The following is a 22501-nucleotide window of genomic DNA, read 5'->3' on the forward strand; positions in this document are numbered from 1 at the left end:
GGGCTGATCTTCCTCACAAAAACAAAAAGAAACCTCATGCCTTTTAGCTATATATAACTGCCTATCCATGTATCAATCTCAGCTCTATGCAACTACAAATCTACTTTATATTTGTATAGATTTGCCTTGTCTGGACATTTCATATAAATGGAATCCTATAATATAGAAAAATAAATGAAACCCAAAGCTAGTTATTTGAGAAATCAATAATATCAATAAAGTTTTAGGTCAGGATTTCTCAATCTTGGCCGTATTGACTCCTGGGATGGATAATTTATTGTTTGGGGGGGCTTCCCTGTATATTGCATGATATTTAGTAGCATCTTTCTCTTCGACTCACTAGATGATAGTAGTATCTCTCACACCCTGCCTTGTTATGACAATCAAAAATGTCTCTAGACATTGCCAAATGTCCCCCAAGAGGCACAAAGCATCCAAAATGAGATATAATCTAGCTAGACAGATTAGGAAAAATAGAGAGAAGAAACAAATGACCACTATCAGCAATGAGAGAGGTGACCTCACAAAAGAGTCTACAGATATTAAAAAAGGATCAAGGCAGGCATGGTGGCCTAGTGGTTAGGTATGGCACGCTCCACTCTGGCAGCCTGGATTCATTTTCCAGGCACAGACCTACACCATTTGTCAGTAGCCATGCCGTGGCATGAGCCACACACAAAATAGTGGAAGACTGGCCATAGATATTGGCTCAGGGCCAATCTTAGCCAAAAAAAAAAAAAAAAAAAAAAGATGATAAGGATTTTTGTGAACAATTTTATGCCAATAAATTTGACAACTTAGATGAAATGGATGTACTCCTTGAAAAACACAAATTACTAAAACTCAATCAGGAAGAAATAGATATTCTGAATATCCCCATTTTTTTTAAAATAAATTAAATTTTTACTTAAAAAGTTACCTACAGAGAAAATTCCAAACAGATCTGTTAACTGCTGCATTCTACCAAATGTTTCAGGGAGAAATAATCCCCATTTTACACAAACTCTTCCAGAAAATGGAAGAGGAAGGAACAATTCCTCCTTCATTCTATGAAGCCAGAATTACTCTGATACCAAAATGAGACAAAGATAGTGCATGAAAAGAAAAACATATCAGTAACTTTCATGAACATAGATGTAAAAATTCTAAACATAATATTAGCAAATCAAATTTAACTGATATAAAAATGTTTTTGAGTAAGTGGAGTTTAACCCAGGAATCCGAGATTTGTTTAACAGTTGATAAACAGTGTAACTCAACATTAAGACAAAATAAAAATGAAAAATCATATGTTCATCTCAGTTGACACAGAAAAAGCATTTGACAAAAATCTAGCATCGATTCATGTTAAAAACTCTCGGCAAATTAGAAAGAAAGGGAACTTTTCCGACCTGACTATAGACATTTAAAAAAACTTACAGTTAACATCATAATTAAGGGTGCAAGGTTGAATAATTTTTCCCTGAGCTCATGAACAAGTTAAGCACGTACGCTCTCACCACTTCTACGTAACATTTCACTAAAAGTTCTAGCCATACAACAAGGCAAGGCACAACTAAAAGGCTTCCATACTGGAAACGAAGAAGTATATTTCTCTCTATTTGTCATAGATATGATAATCTATGTAGAAAATTTGATGGAATTTAGGAGAGAAACTACTAGAACTAAGAAGTAAATTTTGTGAGGCTGCAGGATAGAAGGTCAATATGTATACAAAACACAATAGTACTTTTAGACATTAGAAAAAAATCAGAGATTGAACTTAAAGAAACAATATCATTTAGACGAAAATTTGCACAAAATTTTTAAATACTTAGAGATAAATCTGACAAAATTTGTCTGAAAAACAGAGAGAAATCACAAAATATCAATATCAAGAACGAGAGACATATACAATGAAAACTGTAAAACATTGCTGAGATCATTAAAGAAAACTTAAGTAAATGGAGAGACACGCTATGTTCATAGGTGGGAAGACTCAAGATTATTCAGATCTCATTTCTCCCAAAAATGATCTACAGAGTCAATGCAATCTCAATCAACCGTGTAAGACTTGCCTTAAAAATCAGAAGATGATACAAAAATTCGTATGGTAGAGCCCAGCAACTATAATAGCCAAAATTTGAAAAAGAAGAATAAATTTAGAAGACTAACACTACCTGATTAAAGACTTAGTATAAAACTACAATAATCAAGACAGTTTGTCATTGGTTTAAGATAGGTAAATAAATCAATGGAACAGAATAGAGTTCATACACAGACACACATATATATGGAAAAATGATTTTTTGTCAAAGGTTCAAAGGCAATGTAATAGACAAATTTCAACTCATTAAGTAGAGAAATATACGTAGGCAAAAAAATGACTTCATCCAAATTAAAATGTGTGCTGTTTAAAATATGCTGTTAAGAGAATAAAAAGATGAGCCACAGACTGGGAAGAATATTTGCAAAGCATATTGTTGATAAAGGAGTTATACTCAGAATACATGAAGAACTCTCAAAACTTATTAGTAGAAATCAAACAACAAAATTAAAAGAAAAGTGGGACTTGCAGTTCCAGATAAGATGGAGTAGATTCATTTCTCTCTATTCTTCTCACTAAGTACAGCTGAAAAATCCTGGATATAATACATAAAACAAATAAAGAAGTCTCTGAAACTTGGAGAGAAGTTGGCTAGGGACCTTGGGATTTGAGTGATGACATAATGATGTGTTCTCTGGGTTTCATTTTTGCCTCCTTTATTTCCCAGGCTGGGCACTGGAGAGGCCCTCAGCTCAGAATCACCAATGAGTGTAAACAAACAAACAAAACTCTGAGAAGAACATGTTCTCTCTAAAAAGAGTGTCCTAGCAAGACAGAAATGTTTTTGACAATACTGTCCTATACCAGCCAAATGTCAAAGACAAAAATCATGGCCCATGACTCCCTCACCCCATGAACAGAACCTAAGTGGGGAGCTTGGTTCTCCACCCCTGCCCAGCAGTAAGAAGATGACTTGCCCTCCCCACAGTGTCATCAGAAGATGAATGGAGAGCCTGGATTTCCACTCTCATCTAGTAATAACAAGGTGGCACCTCCTTCCTGTGCCAGTGAGCTGTCATCAGAATTCGGCTAAAATAGAAGATGAAAATTAGATCCAGAGTCTGATAACATAATACACAAAATGTCCAGGAAACAGTGAAAATCATGTATCTTATGAAGAACCAGGAAAATTTCAACTAGGATGAGAAAAACAACAGATGCCAACAATGAGATGATACAGAAGATGAATTATTTGACAAGAATTTTAAGGCAGCCATCATAAAAATGCTTCAACAGTAATTATGAATATACTTGAAACAGATGAAGAAACAGAAATTCTCAGGAAGGATTAAGGAGGTAAAAAGAAGAGCCAAATAGAAATGAAAAATACAATAGAATAGGAAAATAGAACTGAAAAATACAATAAAATAATTACTGATGGGCTCAATAAAAGAATGGAGATGACAGAGGAAAGAATAGTGAACTTGAAGACAGAGCAATAGAAATCACCCAACTGAAGAAAGGAGTAACAGAGAGTAGATTGAATGAAAAATGAACCTAGCCTCAGGGACCTGTTGCACAATAACAAATAACTTAACAGTCATATCATTGGAGTGCAGGAAGGAGAGGAGGGAGAGTGCGGAAATTGAAAATTATTCAAGGAAACAATGGCTGAAATCTTCTTAAATTTGGTAAAAGACAAATCTACAGATTCAAGAAGCTGAATCATTCAAAAGAGTATAAACCAATGGAAATCCACACCAACACATATCATAATCTAACTTCTCAAAACTAAAGAAAAAAAATCTTGAAAGGAGCAAGAGAAACAACGCATTTATTAGGGAACAATGATTCAGATGGGTGGATTTCTTAACAGAAACCATGGAGGCCAGAAGGAAGTAGCATCACATTTTTCCAGTGGAAAGTTTCCTACAGGAATGAAGGTGAAATGAAGACATTTCCAGGTGAAGGAAAACTAGGAGAATTTGCTGCCAGATGGCCTACCTAAAAATGGCTAAAAAAAGTAGTTAACAACAGAAGAAAATGATAAAAGAAGGAAACTTGGAACATCAGGAATGAAGAAAGAACAATGGAAATGATAGTTGTGGATAAACATATTATGTTTCTCACTTTGAGTTTTTAAGAGTGACAATTGAAGCAAGAATTACAGCATTGTATGATATGGTTCTTTCTTTAGAGGAAAAATTTTACCGAGATCACATAGCAAATGAATAGGATGGAAAGAAATTCTAACCCACGTTTCCCGACTTCCTGACCAGGACGCTTTCCACTGTTCATCCAGTGAAAAATGATCTGTTCCCACTTCCCCTACTCCAACCCTATTCACCTTCTGGGGAAGACAGAAGAGGTGATTGCCAAATCCTATACACCAACACCCAGGTGATTTGTCCTGGGCATGGCAATCCCCAACCACACTAGTACCAGGCACTCCCTCTTCATTCTTCTGGGCACCCCTGGCCTGGAAGACCAGCACACATGGATCTCTCTCCCCTTCTTTATTTCCTGCCTTGTTGCTGTCCTTGGGAATAGGCTCCTTGTCTTCACCATCATCACTGAACACAGCCTCCATGAACCCAGGTACCTCTTCCTCTGCACGCTGGCTGTGGCTGACCTCATCTCTCCACTACCACAGTGCCCAAAGCCCTGGCCATATTCTTGTTCCATGCTGGGGAGATCTTCCTTGATGGCTGTGTCACCCAAATCTTCTTCATCCATGCCACCTTCAATGCTGAATCAGGGATTCTGTTGGCCATGGCATTTGACCGCTATGTGGCCATCTGTGACCCACTGTGCTATAACACAGTGCTCTGTCATGCAGTAATCATGAGAGTTGGCCTAGCTATGGTCCTGAGAATCTTCTCTGTGATACTTCCTGATGTGTTCTTGGTGGAGAGACTGCCTTTCTGCCATAGCAATGTGCTACCACATACCTACTGTGAGCACATGGCTGTTGCCAAGTTTGCTTGTGCTGATATTCATGTCAATGTCTGGTATGGCTTGCCTGTCCTCTCTGCTGTAGTTCCAGATGCCTTTCTCATCTTGGTTTCCTACACCCTCATCCTCAATGTAGTCTTCTGCCTTCCCTCTCAAGGTGTTCGGCAAAAGGCTCTGGGCACATGTGGCTTCCAGCTTGGATTCATTTTCATGTCCTACTTGCCTGATATTTTTATGATAATTACCCAGCAGTTTGGGCATCATGTTCCTCTCCATACTCACATTCTGCTGGCCAATGTCTTCATGTTAGCCCCTCCCATGCTGAACCCCATCATTTATGGTGTCAAGACCAGGCAGATTCGAGAGCATGTGGTCAGTACTTTGTTTTCACAGTGGAAACACTGCTGAGGTTGTGTGACTGATCAGGTGGTATGTTAACCAACAGAGGCTCTCACATTTTCTTTGCCTACTTTATAGAGACCTATGTACTAAGGGGTCTGCTAACTGCGAAAAAAGTCATTTGCCATGACTTTGAAAGATAGATGCCATGTTACCTTGAGAAGGGTAGTATTTAGAAAAGAGTATGAGCTTTTGGATCAGAATCAGATCTGAATCCTGGCTTCACCAAAAATGATGTGTTTGACCTTAGGGAATTAACTTATTCTTCTAGAGATTCTTCTCATCACATGTCTAGGGTCCCAGAAAAATAAGGATATAAAACCAAACTAAATCATATTGAACAATGAGAATTGTTTCTTACAATGAACTTTTTAGGACACTGCAGTGAAAACATCTGGACAGAATATATATTGTTACTCATGTATACACTTGAGAGTGAAAAAACCTCTTATTTTGAATTAGCAATGGAACCAAGGGAACAGAATAAAGGACAGAAATAAACCCATGCATATAAGGTCGACTAATCTTTGACAAGGGTGTCAAAGAATATACAATGAGGGATGGATAGTCTCTTAAATAAATGATGTTAGATAATCTGGATGTCCTCATGCAAAGTAATGAAATTGGACCCTTAGCTTACACCATATACAAAAATTTACTTGAAATGAATTAAAGACATAAATGTAAAACCTAAAACCATAAAATTCCTAGAAGAACATAGGTAAAAGGTCCATGACATTGGTCTTGGCCATAATTTTTTTGGTATCACACCAAAAGCACAGGCGACAAAAGCAAAATAAACAAGTGAGACTACATCAAACTAAAAAGCTTCTGCACAGAAAAGGATATCACCAAAAAATGAAAAGGTAACATATGGAATGGGAGAAAATACTTGCAAATCATATATCTGGTAAGGGGTTAATATAAAAAATGTATAAGGAACCCATACAACTCAATAGCAAAAAAACAAATAACCTGATTAAAAAATGGGCAAAGGACATGAAGAGACATTTTTCAAAACAGACATACAAATGGCCAACTGGTACATGAAAAGGTTCTCATCATCACTAATTATCTAGGAAATGCAAATCAAAACCACAATGAGATATCACCTCACATCTATTAGAATGTCTATTATCCAAAAGACAAGAGATAACAAGTGCTGGCAAGGATGTGGAGACAGGAATCCTTCTGCACTATCGGTGGGAACGTAAATTGGTGAAGTGACTATGGAAAATAGTCTTGAGTTTCTTCAAAAAGTTAAAAACAGAACTACCATATGATCCAGCAATCTCATTTTTGGGTATATATCTGAAGGAAATGAAATAACTATCTTGAAGTGATTTCTACACCCCCATGTTCATTGCAGCATTATTCACAAAACCCAAGACTTGGAAACAACTTACATGTTCATTGACAGATGAATGGATAAAGAAAATGTGATATATATAATGGAATGCTATTTAGCCATAAAAAAGAAAGAAATCCTGCCATTTGTGACAACATGGATGAAGCTTGAGGGCATTATGTTAAGTGAAATAAATCAGACACAGAAAGATAAATACTGTGAAAGATAAATGATCTCACTTGATGTGGAATCTAAAAAAACTGAACTCTTAGAATAGATTGGTGGTTGCCAGAGGTGTGGGGTGGGAGGTGGGGGAAATGTGTGAAGGTGGTCAAAGAGTACAAGCTTCTAGTTATAAGAGGAACAATTTCTGGGCATGTAATGCACAGCATGATGACTATAGTGAATAATACTGTATTTTATATTTGAAAGTTGCTAAGAGAGTGGATCTTAAAATTTCTCACCACACACACAAATATTACTGTGTGAGGTGATGGATGTGTTAACTAACCTTATCGTGGTGATTGTTTTGCAATATATATGTATATCAAATCATTATGTTGTACATCTTAAACTTATAAAATGTTATATGTAAGTTATATCTCAATAAAGCTGGAGGGGAAAAAAAAGACAATGTGGTACATATATACAACGGGATATTATTTGACCATTAAAAGAAGGAAATCTTGCCTTTTGTGACAACATGGATTAACCTGGGAGATATTATACTAAGTGAAATAAGCCAGACACAGAAAGACAAATATTGTATGATCTCTCTTATATGTGGACTCTAAAGAAGTCGAACTCATAGAAGTAAAATAGAATGGTGGTTGCCAGGGCCACAGTGGTGGGGGAAATAGGGAGATGTTGGTTGAAGGGTACAAACTTTCAGTTATAAGATGAATCAGTTTTGAGGATCTAATGTACAGCATAGTGACTCCAGTTAATACGGAATTGTATACTTGAAATTTGGTAAGAGAGTTGATCTTAAGTGTTCTCGCTACACACACAAAAGGTAACTATGTGAGGTGATGGATGTGTTAATTAGCTTGATTGTGGTAATCATTTCACAAAGTTACATGTACATTTAAGAATACACCTTAAATATATACAATTTTTATTTGTCAATTATATCACAATAAAGCTAAAAAATGTTAAAATATAAAAAGGGAGGGGGAGCATAATCTTTATACTTCTTGATTATACCTGTATCATACAGCTGTGATAGAAAAAATATAAAGTATAAGCAGGATCTTGAAAATGCATCACAAAGTAAGCAGTGAATCAATCTAACTTCTTTTTGCCTTAGCTTATCTTTAACATTTTGGTGTATTCATTTCTGCCTCTTCTAATTCAAAAGAAGTTGTGGAATCAAATATCACAAAAGTCAACAGGTCTTTTTTGCATTTTAAAGGATATATTAATCAAAATTGGAATTAGTGCTGGTAGAATCTTCCCTCATTTCTCAGGAGAATTTTTTTTTCCTGGAGGTAGCTTCACTGAGCTAACATCTGTTGCCAATCTTCCTTTATTTTGTATGTGGGTCGCCACAACAGCATGGCTTCTGCTGAGTGGTTTAGGTCTGCGCAAGGGAGCCAAACTGGGCTGCCGAAGTGGAGTGCGCTGAACTCAACCAAGGCAACCAGGCCAGCCCTGCTCAGGAAAATCTTTGTGTGACATGCAGTGATGTGCCTAAATCACTTGTTAGTAATTATTGGTGGGGATAAAAGTTGAGATACTATGAAATCTCTACTACTTAATTTCTTTTGGTGGAGTCCAAAGGGATAGTAGTACGTCATCTATGTAATGTACATCTCCAAGTATCAGGGTAGCCCCACATGCCAAGGTATTCAGATTTTGAGAAGTAAGAGTATTTAAGTTTATATCATTATAGTAGTTTCCTCCCATCAGTATATCAATTGAAGGGAACAAACCATCATTTACATTGGTCAACCACAAGGCAGACACACAGAGAAGCAGAAAAATGAATTTATTATTTACCCTTCTTTCTAAAAATATTTCTCCATGATCTTGACATGCAGAATCCAACCCCATTCCCCAGGACATCCCTGTTCATATAGGACTGAGTTCTACTCCATATTCTTCCTCCAGTTTATCACAAAGTCACTGGTGGACTTTGACAACTTATATTGATTTAGCTCTGTAATGTTGTCAGTTTGCCAGAGGATTCTGTTCTTTTTATTCTTCCTTCAAAGTACCCTCTTTCTGTCCAGTGTTAAGAGAGACCATTACTCATTTCTAGACGAACTAGAGACAACTTTTATCAATAAACTCTTTTCAAGGTCACTGACATCTTTGTACAGTATCTAAATTTCTCATGAAATATTTAGTGGATATGCTAAGGGAAACCGAAGATCCTATTTTAGATAAGGAATCAGGGTTCCTGGAAGGATATGGCTCTCTCACAGCCTCCTATTGGCTCAGGTGTAGAGCTTCATTGTTCCAGCCTTAAAAGCTTAAACTCAAGAAGGTGTTTGCTGTCACTAGGTGATGCTGTTACCTTACTCCTGGCCTTCATATCAATCAGGTTCAACTGGAGAAGCAGAAGAAGTAGGAGATAAATATTAAGAGATTTATTGCAAGGAATTAGGTTACACAATTGTGGGGGATGGCAAGGCAAATCCTAAATCTGAGGCAGGCCATCAGGAAGGGCAAGCTGGAACTCTTGGGCAGGAGCTGAGGGTGCTATTCATAGGTGGAGGCCTCAGTTCTGCTTTTATGGCCTTTCAGTGGATTGTCCTAGATAAGCTGGGTGGGCCTAATTCAGTCTTCCTTACTTAAAGTCAAATGATTATGGACTTCAATAATGTCTACAGAATACCTTCATGGAAACATCTAGATTAGAGTTTGATTGAAAAACTGGGGGCTTATAGCCTAGCCAGGGTGACACATCAGAAAACCATCACACCATTTAGATTGATATGCTCTTTAACCAACTCCATTATCAACAGGATGTGGTTGGGAGATAATGGTGGCAGTGGGGGAGGCACAGTAGGCTAGATACTTAACATGGTGATCTAAGGCATGCATAATTCACCTTTATTTAAAAAGTATGGCTATTTTTCTATAGGCAGTGTGGAGCCACTTATGATAAGATGTGCATATGCTGGAAAGATACTCCTAGATGTGCACAAGAACTAGAATTGAATGGGAAAGATAGAGGCCCAAGTTCTTTAGGAAGCGCTTTTGCAAACATTGCAAGATATATGATAGAGATCTGACCACAGGCCTAGTGAAGGAGAGGAGAAAACAAACCTTGCATCAAATAAAGAACGTAGAAAAATGTTTTAGTTGATCCGGATGAGTCTGGGCCAAAGGTAAGTAGTTTGTTTCATGGAGGGAATCATAAAGCCATCTAGGGCAAGAATATTGATGTTGAGGTCATTTGACATAGACTTTCAGTGACCTCCTTGCCAGGTGTGCTTGCTGGTACCCAACACCTCTGGAGAGACAAAGATGGTTCAGAACACATGGGAAAATGAGGCAGTGTCAGTGGCTGACAAGCTGTACCAGCAGAGAGGGTGTCGGTATCCAGAGAGAGCCATCAAAAGTCAGTGGATCCCTACCATCCTATCCTTAGTGGACAGAGGGTCAGAGGGGCCATGTTCTTTTCACTGTCTTTGAAACCAGGATGGAAGGAGGGCCGCAGAGGTCCAGCGAAGGCACATTCAGAGAAGGTGTAGATGAGAGAGCCATGGTCAGTGATGTTATAGAAGGAGACAGTGCTGGCCTCACAGTCCAGGAAGATCCCAACTTGGCATGGAGGCACCTCAAGGTGGAGGGGAGTCTCAGGGCAGGTGCCAGCCATATATTTTTGTTTGTTAAACTGCCAAATTATCCAGAAGCCATTCTTGGGACGGATACTAAAACACCCCTTCCTCTTCACCGAGTCTCTACAAACCCCCAGGTACCAGGCCTCCTTTCCCGTCACATCTACCTCCCAGTAATGTTTTCCAGAGTTGAAGTGCTGGGCACCCAGGACCATGGGATAAACATTAAATCTCTCCTCATTTTCAGGCACTTTCTGTCGGGTGGTTCCAAGCCTCACTTGTCTCCTGTCTTCTGAAAGGATGAGCCATGGATTGGCTGTCTGTGGATCCAGAGTGATGTGAACTGCAGAGAGAGGACCACAGTCAGGCCGGGAGAGTGTGAAGAGTCAGTAACCCTGTGCCTGTGGGGGTATGGGGATGAGGGGTGACCCTGAGCCTCGCTGTGTGAGGAAATGACCCCCCACCCAGCTTCTGCCCTTCCCCTAACGTTTGACGGAACCGCTTTCCCTATCTCCATCCCTGCCCCACCTATTCCAACCTGCCATCCCTTCTGGACCCTGGGACATACTCTGCACCCTAGCTATCCCTGTTTGCTCCCCAGCAGGCCTGTGGCACCCCCTGGCACTCGCATTACCTCCATACATCCTCAGCATCCTCTTCAGCCCTGGCACACGGCATACACTCCGCAGGTGTGGGGAGACAATGTTCAGGTTTTTCAGGTTCCAGGACTCACTCCTGGGGGAAAATAGAGTTAGAGACCCCATCCCCAACTCCTACCCCATCCTCCCTGAACCCTAACACTATAGCCTCCCTTGCGGATGACTGATAATTTAATTCAATGCAAATTTACAAACGCCTCCTATGTTAGGATCCCTGGTGGAGGGAGGCAAAAGGAGGTAGGATTTAGTTCCTATCCAGGCCTTCCTGGCTACATGGGCCTCTGCAGCATGTGGATACTCTATATCTCCTCTCCAAGCCCGAGGTCACCACACAAGCATTTTCTGTTTCATTTTACAGGCAAAGCGTCTGACATAGGCTGAATCACTTCCTTAAGGTAACTCAAGGAGCCTTGCCCATGTCATGAGTCTTACTCAGGACTCTTTCTGGGAGGTTTGTCACTGGTTAAAGTCTTTTTAAAGAAGGAGTCCCAGCAGGCTGTAGACTCAGAACTTCCCAGAATTTGCCTATTTTTCAGAGCTTCACTTTGTGAAGATGTTCCAGTTCAATTACTTTGGGCAACTCACCAACAGAGGTGTTCATCAATTAGCCTTCTGAGACCAGAAAACATTTTATGGAGGATTGGGTCTTTGAGAATAAGGAGAAGTATTGGGAAAACATCAGTGCATGTTTTTCAGACTCAATAACCTTTTTGACAGGTACGCATGCTTCCTGTTTCACCTCCTCTAACAAGAAAACCCCTCCTTACCTTTCCAGGACACTGTCCACCTCCTGAGGAGAAAAGAGACAGAAAGTAAGTTCTGGGGTCACTGGTTTACCATTGAGACTTCAGTCCTGTGGGTGATGTGATGCCACCCTGAGGTCCGTAGGACACTGCTCTACCCGCTTCCTCTGGGCCAAGGCCCAAAAGACATTCTGACCAACTTGGAGCAGAAGGAATGTGTGGATGCTTGTGGGGTAACCAGAGACCCAGCATGGGTGTGACTTAAAGCAGGGGAAGGGTGATTAAGTTAAGAACTCTGACTCAGAAAACAAAATAGAAAGACCAGATTGTTGGAGAGAGGTGGGGGAGGAAAGGGGAAAGGGAAAATAGCCCTGCCTGGTGAGGCCCAGAGACAGTCACAGGGAAAGAATGGCTAAGTCAGGATGCACAGAAACAGCTCTCTTTCATTTGTGGGCTTGAGTGGTCCGGGGAGGAAAGACTGGTTAGTTGAAGCTCTGTCCTGTGCTGTAGTTGATGTTGCTCCCTCATGTATGTGAAATCAAATAATTTGAGGGTATTCCGCTGCAGGAGTTGGGAGCCCTCACCTAGGAACTGGCAGACTCCTAGGCCCTGTCAAAAGTACCTTAAAAAGCTCGACTCCATGTTGGGCAGAAACAAGATTTAGTTAATGGGAAGGAGATAGCCTGTCAAGTCAATCTAGTCAGCTTTGCACAAACCAGAAAGAAATGGCTTCATGACCACATCTGACTGGGAGACAGTGAAAAGGGGTGGGAAATGGAGAACCATAGAACGTTACAGCAGAGGGGACTTGGAGGCCATCTAGTCCATAGTTTCCCCAAGTGAGGCAGACATATCATGGGCAGATGTGAGGTGACTTCAAGTAGAACATACATCAATGAATTTATAAAAATAGTTACGTACTATTTTAATCTTAGCTCTACCTCTTACTATTTGGGTGAACTTGGTCAAGTTACTTAGCTTTAGTCTCTCAAGTCTCAACATCTCTGCTGCTTGGTTTTCTCTCGTATGAATTAGGGACAATAGTGGTACCCACCCACTGCATTGTGACGAGAGATTGAATGCCTGGCATGTAATGTGTGCTATTTAAGCATTTGCAGTTATTATTATTATTGTCATGAAATAAATTAGGAAAAAATGTCACTAACATATCAACACAATTTCTTGGCTACTATTGCTTAGGACAAATTTCCTTTTAAACTAAATTTATTCAGATAAAAGAGGGAGACAATTTAAAGAAAAAGAACACGCTAAAGTCATTTGGGTAGTTCACAAACTAGCAGAAATTGTAAAAATGACACATTTATGTCTAAAGTGTGGGGAACCCTTGTTATTTATCCTATTGTCTCCTCATTGTTTCACAAATGGAGAAATTAGTTCTAGGAGAGGAAAATGACTTAACCCAGCATTAAGGAGAGAATTGGTGGCAGGGCTGGGGCTGGGCTACTCTCTCTTAATTTTCAGTTCAGTGTTTTTAGTTACATTATATTCATGAAAACCTTACCATGGCCCAACTCTCACCTAAGAGTCTTCGTGGATTCTCTCATTTAATCCTCACAAAAATCCTTTGAGATATGTAATATTATACTATCCATTTAACATTTGAGAAACCTGATAGAAAGATTAAAGAACTTTCTCAAGGTCATGAACCTTGTATGTGTTGGAGCAGGCACTACCAGGGATGTCCATTTCTTTTAATTAGTGCATGGAATATTCCTTCCTAAATCTGTGCCTTACTGTGCCTTGAATGCAAACCACTCGTGGGTCTGAATTCCAGGTTGTTTTATTTAAGAAAATTCAGACGGGGTTTCTGTTTGCTCTGATGGTAGCCCCAGAGAGCTCTGGCTTTTTTCAGTTACTCCTTGAATCTCAGAAGGAGGCCTGTCCCCAGGTCTCACCTGCAGCAGCTCCAGCGCTGAGCCCTGAGTCGTCCTCTCCAGCTCTGAGATCAGCTCCTGCAGGGCCTGGCTCTGCTGGGTCAGCTCGGCCTCCGTCTCCTCCAGGATTTTCAGCTGTTTCCCCTCTTCATTCTCCAGCTCCTGCAGTTGCCTGTGTTCCTCTTCAACCAGGAAGATTTTCTGCTGCATAAACTCCGCTCGAATCCGCAATTTTTGTGTCTCAACCTTCCTCTTTGGTGTCAATGGAAAGAGAGACATGGTTTTTATCAAAATCTGCCAAGCTCAGGAATGCAGGTGTCCACACCTATTTCTATTCCCTGTAGACTCACCACTCTTGCTCTCTCTGGAATAAACACACACAGAGACACACATACACACAATTTGCTGGGGAGGTAGGTGGGTGAGACTTCTGGGACTAAGAGGGGAATGGGATTGGTGGGGGGCACACTGTAGCTGCCCTACAACCACAGCTGCATCAGCCTATGGTATCAGAGACCTTCCTCAACCTCTTTCAAAAGCCAGTTTCTACCCAGATGTGCCCCACTGTCTTCATCTCAGTGAGTTACTGAGAGAGTAACACCTGTTCCCACCCCCAACCACCTCACAAAGACAGGCTCACAAATCTGTTCCTAAGTCCTGAGGAAAGGAGTCTGGGGATATTCTTTCCTTGCCCTCTCCTGCTAGTGAGTTGGGGGTTGCCCAATGATGCAGGATGACCCCTTTGGCTGCCACAGCCTGACTCACCCTTCTCCAGTCACAAATGTTCGTCTTATGGGATCTACTGGCCATGCACTCCTTCCACTCCTCTCCAATCCCTGACCTCCCCCACCTCCAAATCACCAGTGAGGAACAAGCGTTAGTTCTGCATTCTACTTTGGACCAGTGATCTGGACACAATCAAGTAACCACCTGGAGACTGGTTTTCCTACCTCAGGCCTTGGCGGTTCCCTTAAGTCTGTTGCTCACAGCCGTTGTCATTTCCCATCAGGCCTAGCCATTGGACATCTCTCCTGGGATACCTCTGTCCCAGAAGCAAGGCACTGGTGCTGTCATCCCCTAAGACTGGGCTTAAGGAGCGGGAGCTTTAGTGTGTGGCTTCTCCCATAGCACCTTCTCCTAAGACTTTCCATCTCTGAGTCTGATTGGGAGCTCTCTTTGAGCTACAACATTTTCATTCCCTCTATCAGAAGACAAGGATGGCTGGTTCTTGCAGAGTGAGATATTCCGACTCTATCACTCCTCAGACAGGCAGAGCTATACTTATGGCTTTCTTGAGTCCAGGACCCTGGTCCCTCCCCAGGCTTCTGATCTAGGATTCCCTTTGGGACGTGATCCTTGCCTTCCAGTCTTCTCTCTTCATTGCAACATCCGCTTCCAACTTCTCAGCCAACTCCTGATCTTTTCTCAATTTCCCTAATGCCAGCTGGAGCTTCTCCTGCAGAGAAAGATAGCAGGTTAACGCCACCCAGACCAAGAAGTAGGGCAGGCAGACATGAGGTGGGGGAAGATCATACTGGTTCTTAGAAAAGCCTGAGTGCAGAGAAGCAGGGAGGACAAGAACCTGATTGAGGCAGGCATTCTGTGGATGGGAAGATTTTGGATAAAGCCTGATGTTTCTTACAAAATAGAGCCACACTGGTGAGGTGGCAGGGGTGAGGGTACTACTCATTCCTAATTAACCAGGAGGCCACAAGGAAACATGATCCTTGCATCATTTTCCCAGAGCACGTCCCCTGTTCCTGGAGACAGAGAAGGTTGTGCTGAGCTTGCACTTCTTCCCTTAAATTAGACATGGAAGCGGGAGGCACCCTTCCTTTCTCCAACCCCTCAACTCCACAGGTGACTCTCTCCCATCCCCAGGTCTGGGGAACAATGCACTTATCAGGGTCCCATCTCCTTTCTACCTGTTCATGCCGCTATATTAAGGGCTCACCTGGTACCCCTGAGCAGCCTCCTCAATAGGGACCATGGGGTGGTCACGGTGTTTCCGGGACTGGGAACACACCAAGCAAAGGGCCTTCTGATCCTCCTCACAGTACAGGTGAAGTTTCTTTCCATGTACCCCACACCGCTCCTCCTGTGTGCCCTTCTTGGCATGCTGGCTGATTTGTCTAAGGTGGTCCACCATGTTGGCTAGCTGCTGATTGGGCCGGAGGTTGCTGAGCATGAAGTTGTGCTGGCACAGAGGACAGATGGTATCCCCATCCTTCCCAACCTCAGAGATGCATTCTTTGCAGAAGCTGTGGCCACATTCAATGCTCACAGGCTCCACTATGGGATCCAGGCAGACAGGGCATGTCACCTCCTCCCACATCTTTGCCAAGGACATTGCTGAGGCCATAGCGGTAATGTTCCTATTAAAGCAGCACTGTGGAAATCATACGGTGGCCTAGTGGGGAGAGGAAAAATGGAAAGGAGAAGACAAGAAGGGTTGTGTGAGAAAAACAAAACAATTCAAAGGAAAGCGTGAGGGTGAGTGAACTGGAGGGGCTGAAAACAGTCCTCCATTTTGCTGTGAAGTTAATCACAACAATAGCGACCATTTATTATGCACCTTCTATGTGCCAGAGAAGGTGCTACATGCTTTGCATACATCTTCCTTAATCTTTGCCACAATTACAGGTGTTGTATATGTTACATGAATATATGCAGAAGAACATTTATATTTTATATATTCTTATAAATATACGTTGTGTGTCGCTTATTCTGGGGATATATTCTAAGTAATGCGTTCTTAGGCTATTTCTTTCCTGTGTGATTTTAGGTTTGCTTACACAAACCTGGATAGGATAGCGTACTACACACCTAGGCTATATGGTACTAATCTTATGGGACTACTGTCTTATATTCGGTCCGTCATTGAGCAAAACGTTGTTATGGTGCACATGACTGTATATGTGTATAGCTGTACGTGTATCTGTGTATATGTAGGTGTGTGTGTATATGTATGTGCATGTATATATACATATTTGTATATGTATATATACACACAGGAACATGTGGTAGAGCACTCCCTGGGCTCTTCTCTCAGCTACTCCCAACCTGGTACCTGTCTTCATTTCCTCCAGGGCAGAGACCCATACATTTCCAACATCTTAGACAACCCTGCCTCTCTCACCTCCAGAGGGGAACTTTTGGGGATGAGAGTCTCAAGGACTGCAGACCTACCCCACACTGTGCTCCCCTGGACCACGCTCTGAGCTAGGTCACAGTCCTGGTTCTCTCAGCTTCACCGGGACCCTCTTCCCAGCTCACGTGCCGCCAGCAGCAGGGAAGCCCTAGCTCTTCCCAGGTGACTTTGGAAGTCCCCTTCACAGCCGAGCCTCCTCCTCCCAGGCAGACCCGCCAGCGCAGGAAGAACTGCTGGGCTTGGAGTGAGCGAGCCCTGCTGTGGAGAAGGGAAAACTGAGACTGAAGGCTCTAGGGGTGGGACTGGTTGGAAGGGGCTCTTCAGATCTGGGGCAGGGGAGAAAGGTGCCCCAGGGAGGTCTGAGGGAGCTCGGTCTAGCCAGGTTCACTTACCTTTTCAGGGGACTCAGTAGCTGGCAGCCATCTCTCTATTGCACTTTCGATTTCCTGTCTGAGGCAAGTCTGAAAGGAAGGGGGCTGAGGGGGGGTAGAGTAGGAGGAGCAATGGGAGGAAGAAAAACTGAAGGCGGCAAGGGAGAGAGGGGTGAAGTGGGGGGCGACAAGGAGGAGTTGAGGGGCAGCAGGAGTCAGAAGCTTCTGATGCCCCAGGCTAGGGTTTCCTGGAGGCTGGGACTGAGTGACAGCTCTGCAGCATTTCGTCCCTGCTTTGCACTCCCTCCCCGTGTCCTCATTATCTAATACAATAAAATATCGTATCTACTAGATGGAGCAGTCATGCTCTTTGACGCTCGTCCTCACCCCACACCTATATGCTGTGCCCGCCTGTGGGAGCTGCTCTTAAGGAGGTTTGGGTGGAGGAAAAGGTGCCTGGAGTTCTCCCTCACATGCCACCATCTGCTTCCTACTTCCACAAACAGCTCCTTTTCAGCAGACTTGATTTTCTTTTAACATGAGGGAGTGAGAGATTTATTCCGCATGACCCCAAGGCAGGTATCACACCAGTGAGCTGGTAAGAAGGGAAGTGACATTTATTGAGTACCAACTGTGCGCTTGTCACTGAGGTAGGCATTTTCTCAGGTTGCATTTTGTTATTATTATTATTTTTATTTTTAAAGTGGTTGGAAAATACACATAACATAAAGTTTACCAGCTTAGCCATTTTGAAGTGTATCATTCAGTGGCATTAAATACATTCACATTGTTGTGCGACCATCACCGCCATCCGTTCACAGAACTTTTTCATCTTGCCAACTGAAACTCTGTTATCCATTAAACAATGACTCCCTATTCCTCCCACCCCTTTGCCCCTGGCACCACCACTCTATTTTCTGTCTCTGTGAATTTGACTACTCTAGGTGCCTCATATAAGTGGAATCATACAGTATTTATCCTTTTGTGACTGGCTTATTTCACTTAACATAACATCCTCAAGGTTCATCAATGTTGTAGCATGTGACAGGATTTCCTTCCATTCTGAGGATGAATAGTATTCCATTGTATGTACGTATATTTTTTTTATTCATTCATCTGCTGATGGACCCTCGGGTGGCTTCCACCTTTTGGTCCTTGTGAATAATGCTGCCATGTCAAATTATATTTTTATTTATTTATTTATTTTTTTGGTGACAAAGATTGGCCCTAAGCTAACATCTGTGCCCATCTTCCTCTATTTTGCATATGGGACACCCATACAGCATGGCTTGATGAGTGATGCATAGGTCTGCACCCAGGATCCGATCCAGTGAGCCCCAAGGAGGAAGTGGAGCACGTGAACTTAACCACTAAGCCACTGGGCCGGCCTGTCAAGTTATAATATTTAAGCCACACAACAATTTAGCAATTTAGGGCTTGTTAAATTCATATATAGGACAGGACACTGAGGCTGAAGGGAGTGAAGTGACTTGCTTGAAGTGACATAGTAAGCACAGGTGCATGAGAGGTCCAGGGAAGACCCTCATTTTAGCAACAGCCCAGAGATAGCAGGCTGCCCTGTCAGTTCAACAGAGGCTGTAGGGACAGCTGGTAGGGATGTGGTCACAAGCTGTAGAGGAGGAAAGAAAACAGAGGAAGGCTGAGAAGGCTAGAAGAATTCTCAATTCCTTCCTCTCTTTTTTTTTTTTTTTGTCCCTGTATAGCTTAAAGTAAAAACATCAGTTGAACTTTGCTTTTTCTATAGATTTTGGAAACCTAAAAACACTTCATGTTTCTTTGAAATCTCCAGTTCTATTTTTAAGAGAATTTGCTTAGTGAGAGGCTATCAGGTGACATCTCATGTCCAAATGGTGCCAGTGTACTCAGATTTGTTTCCGGGAACATAGTCCCAGAAAGCAAAGTCGAAATAGAATCAGAGGAGGAAGAGACTTGTATGTGAATTTGCAAACATTCTGAAAATGACTCTTCTTCACATCACTGCAGACCCTGTGTTGTTTCCTGAGGGCATGGAGTAAGCCACTGTTGAGGGGGTAGAAAAGAGCATGGGTCTCATAATGGAGCAGACAAGGATTCGATGCTAACCTTGCTATTTACTAGCTAAGTGCCAGCTCTCTGAGCTCCAATTTACTCACCAGTAAACTAGTTACCAATTTAACACCAGTGAATTCCAGAGGGCAATCTCATTATGAGAATTCTTTGATTGTAAAATCAGTTCCTTGGTTGCAACTGATGTTGTTGGGATCCCTTATGGTGTAAGTTTAAAAATAGTCATGCTGGCAGAAGCAGTGTAGGAGGGAAAACAAATCTGTCTCTGGAATATCAGCTATTTTGTGAAGACAAATTTCTGTTGGTTCAATGTACCTAACATGCCACGCTAGCAGACTGTCTCGACTTTCCTAGAAATAGTGAACCATCATGTTCAGAGTTGGCCTTTATGTATAAGTGTCCATAGCAGTAGGGATAGAGGCTCTGCCTGAGCATAGATTTCCCCTCGCTAAGTCTTATCTCTTTACCACTATCGATATGGACATTTGTAAATGAGCCGATTGAACTAGCAACAGGGGACTAGGGCAGAGGCTGATCACCATCCACAGGATGGGTCATCTTATCTACCTGACTATTAAGCACCTTCTCTGAGTGTATGTCCTCTGGGGGGTATTCATATGGGACAAAAACATTTTCACACCTGGACTCTTCTAGAAGTTCACTGCATACTTCTACCCATAACTCTTACTTATTTTCTTTCGGTCTTGTTTATTTTCAGCCTCTGACCCATAGGCCTACCTGTTAGACACAGTCAAGATCATATATACATAATATACATCAATTCATCTTTCAAACAAAGTGGACAATTGCTTGCTTCAAGTTCTGTCCTTTGGGAAAATTTTCATTCACTCTTGTCTATTGGGGTATATGTTTTGGACACTAATCTTGTGTACCATCTAAGCTTCTCTTGAATCCCTTTATTCTCTTAGTTGCCACCCTATGAGTGCTGGGTCACCACTCCATACGCATACTTTCGGATTTGCATGAAACATCGCACTGCAGGATATGGAATCCAAGTGTCTTAGCAGCCATTACAGACAAATGACATAAGCAAAAATTGCAAGGAGTTATTCCCCATAAGGGGAACTTTGACCAGTGAGAAATGGGAGAGAGTGGGACAAATTAACTCCCTTCCTTTCTCTCCTGTGGACCACTTCAAGTTGAGGTTCCTCCTTGCATTTCTTCTGATGAGCAAACTCATTGGCTGAGGGATCTGCTGTGTCTTTTTGAAATTCATTATGAATCATTATCCAGTGTGAGAATGCATTGCATTGTGTTGCATTGTTCCTTGCCTCACTTCTCTTTCCCCTAGTCCTGATTGACTCACTTCTCTTTTTTCTTACTCCCATTGCCAACTGAATACAGGTCACTAAATTACTCTTACCTCAGGCTCATCTAGAGGACCTGGTCAATCTTCCTCCAATATTTGCAATGCCTAAACCCAATTAGAAATCAGATCACAAGGGAGTCTGGGAAACCTAGCATTCAGGATTAACCTCTTGCAATGAAGAGGTGCAAGGAATATATTTGAGAGCAAACATGCAAATGACTGGTTTGGTCTTTTATATATATAATCTCATTTACACCTCTCCAGATAGTCTTATCATCTCAATTTTATAGAGTGGATACTGATGCATTTAGAGTCTAGGTACCTGGCACAGGGTTTAATAATAATAAATATATTATTATATTATATATAAATAAATATATAATAATAAGGAGTTTAAGCTCTGATTCCATATACAATGATCTTAACCGTAATCCTGGCAAGACTTATTTCTATATATTTAAGATCAACCTATCCTCAAAGTCTCAACTCAAACATCATCCTCTTTCATACAATGCCTTCTCTATTTCTCTCTTGTCTATTAGAGAGTAACGTACCAGTTTAGGTTTTACACCTGCTTTATTCTCTTTCAGAGTCATAAGCTAGTAGAGGAGAGGACTGGTCCCTGATTATCTCTGGATAATCAGCGCAAGGAATAAAGGAACCCCAATTTTGTGAGCCAACTCAAAGACGATTGGATATGGTAGATTTAGAATGAGTAGAACGGGAGCAGGCTCCCAAAAGCACACAGAATTGGTTTTAGGTTTCACCCATCCACTTCCATTTATCATTTTTTCTCCCATCCCAGGTTGGAGAGATGACGTGGCATTAGCCATATATCTTAGTTTTAAGGCCAAGAAAGCATCCCAGAACGAGGTGCTAGAAAAGCTAAAGAAAAGATTCAGAGATTTCAACATTTCACCAACACAGCTAAGAATCCATTAAAAATTCTCTCATTACCTTTAGAGCCTGAAACATGTTAAGAACTTGAAAATTTGTAAAATTTCAATGAAGGAAAAAGTGGTGTATGATAGGTATGGGGAGGCTTATATTGGGGTGCAGCCCACGGAGGACAGAGATTGGTCTCCTGGTTGGAAGAACTACCTGGCAAACCTCAGGAACTGCTAATGGCCTCAAGCAGATAGAACCTTGAAATGTCCTGTTCTCTAATCTGCAGGATACACTGGGATCTGGAGTGGAATAAATAGGAGTCAGGACATCCCACAGTATAGCCCATCACCTCTACATTGTCTTCCTCTCCGTGATGGAGACAAAGAAAGAGGGGATAGCAGAAGTGAGTGTATTAAAAGCTTTGACATTCTACAAAATTACTGACCAATATTCTTCAAGACTCTCAAGGTCACGAAAACCAAGGAAAGATGGAGAAACTGTCACAGACCAGAAGAGACTAAGGAGATATGATGACTAATTGCAATATGGTACCCTGCATTGGAGCCTGGAACAGAAAGCAGATACTAGTGGAAAAGCTGGTGAAATCCAATACAATTTGGACTTCAGTTAATAGTAATGTACTATGTAAGGAATTAACGTATATTAATTCCTTAGGTGTGACAAATGTACCATTTTTAAGCACAATGTTGACGTTAAGAAAACTGGGTGAAGGATACACAGAAACTCTATACATTATCTCTATAATTTTCCTGTAAATTTAAATTTATCCCCAAATAAAGTTGATTTAAAAAAATCCAAAACTCTGACTATGAGTGGTGGAGGAAGTACGACATGTGGATGGGCAATGTAGAGGAGTC

General features: G+C 41.6%; 1 protein-coding gene and 1 pseudogene across 1 annotated transcript; one reads left to right on the top strand and one right to left on the bottom strand.

The window, feature by feature from the left end:
• Positions 1-6936, top strand: part of LOC131408698 (olfactory receptor 52B4-like) — a 52948-nt pseudogene extending 46012 nt beyond the window's left edge.
• A 3357-nt stretch (positions 6937-10293) lies between these two features.
• LOC131409016 (E3 ubiquitin-protein ligase TRIM21-like) lies at positions 10294-17429 on the bottom strand. Its single transcript, XM_058546229.1, is given in 7 exon segments — positions 10294-10862; positions 11154-11254; positions 11946-11968; positions 13838-14068; positions 15177-15272; positions 15771-16226; positions 17360-17429. Coding segments are annotated over 6 exon segments (1428 nt in total). The 5' UTR covers positions 16179-16226; positions 17360-17429.
• Between the last annotated feature and the right edge of the window lie 5072 nt (positions 17430-22501).

This window comes from Diceros bicornis, chromosome 7 (genome assembly GCF_020826845.1).
Source record: "Diceros bicornis minor isolate mBicDic1 chromosome 7, mDicBic1.mat.cur, whole genome shotgun sequence".
NCBI classification, from domain to species: domain Eukaryota; kingdom Metazoa; phylum Chordata; class Mammalia; order Perissodactyla; family Rhinocerotidae; genus Diceros; species Diceros bicornis.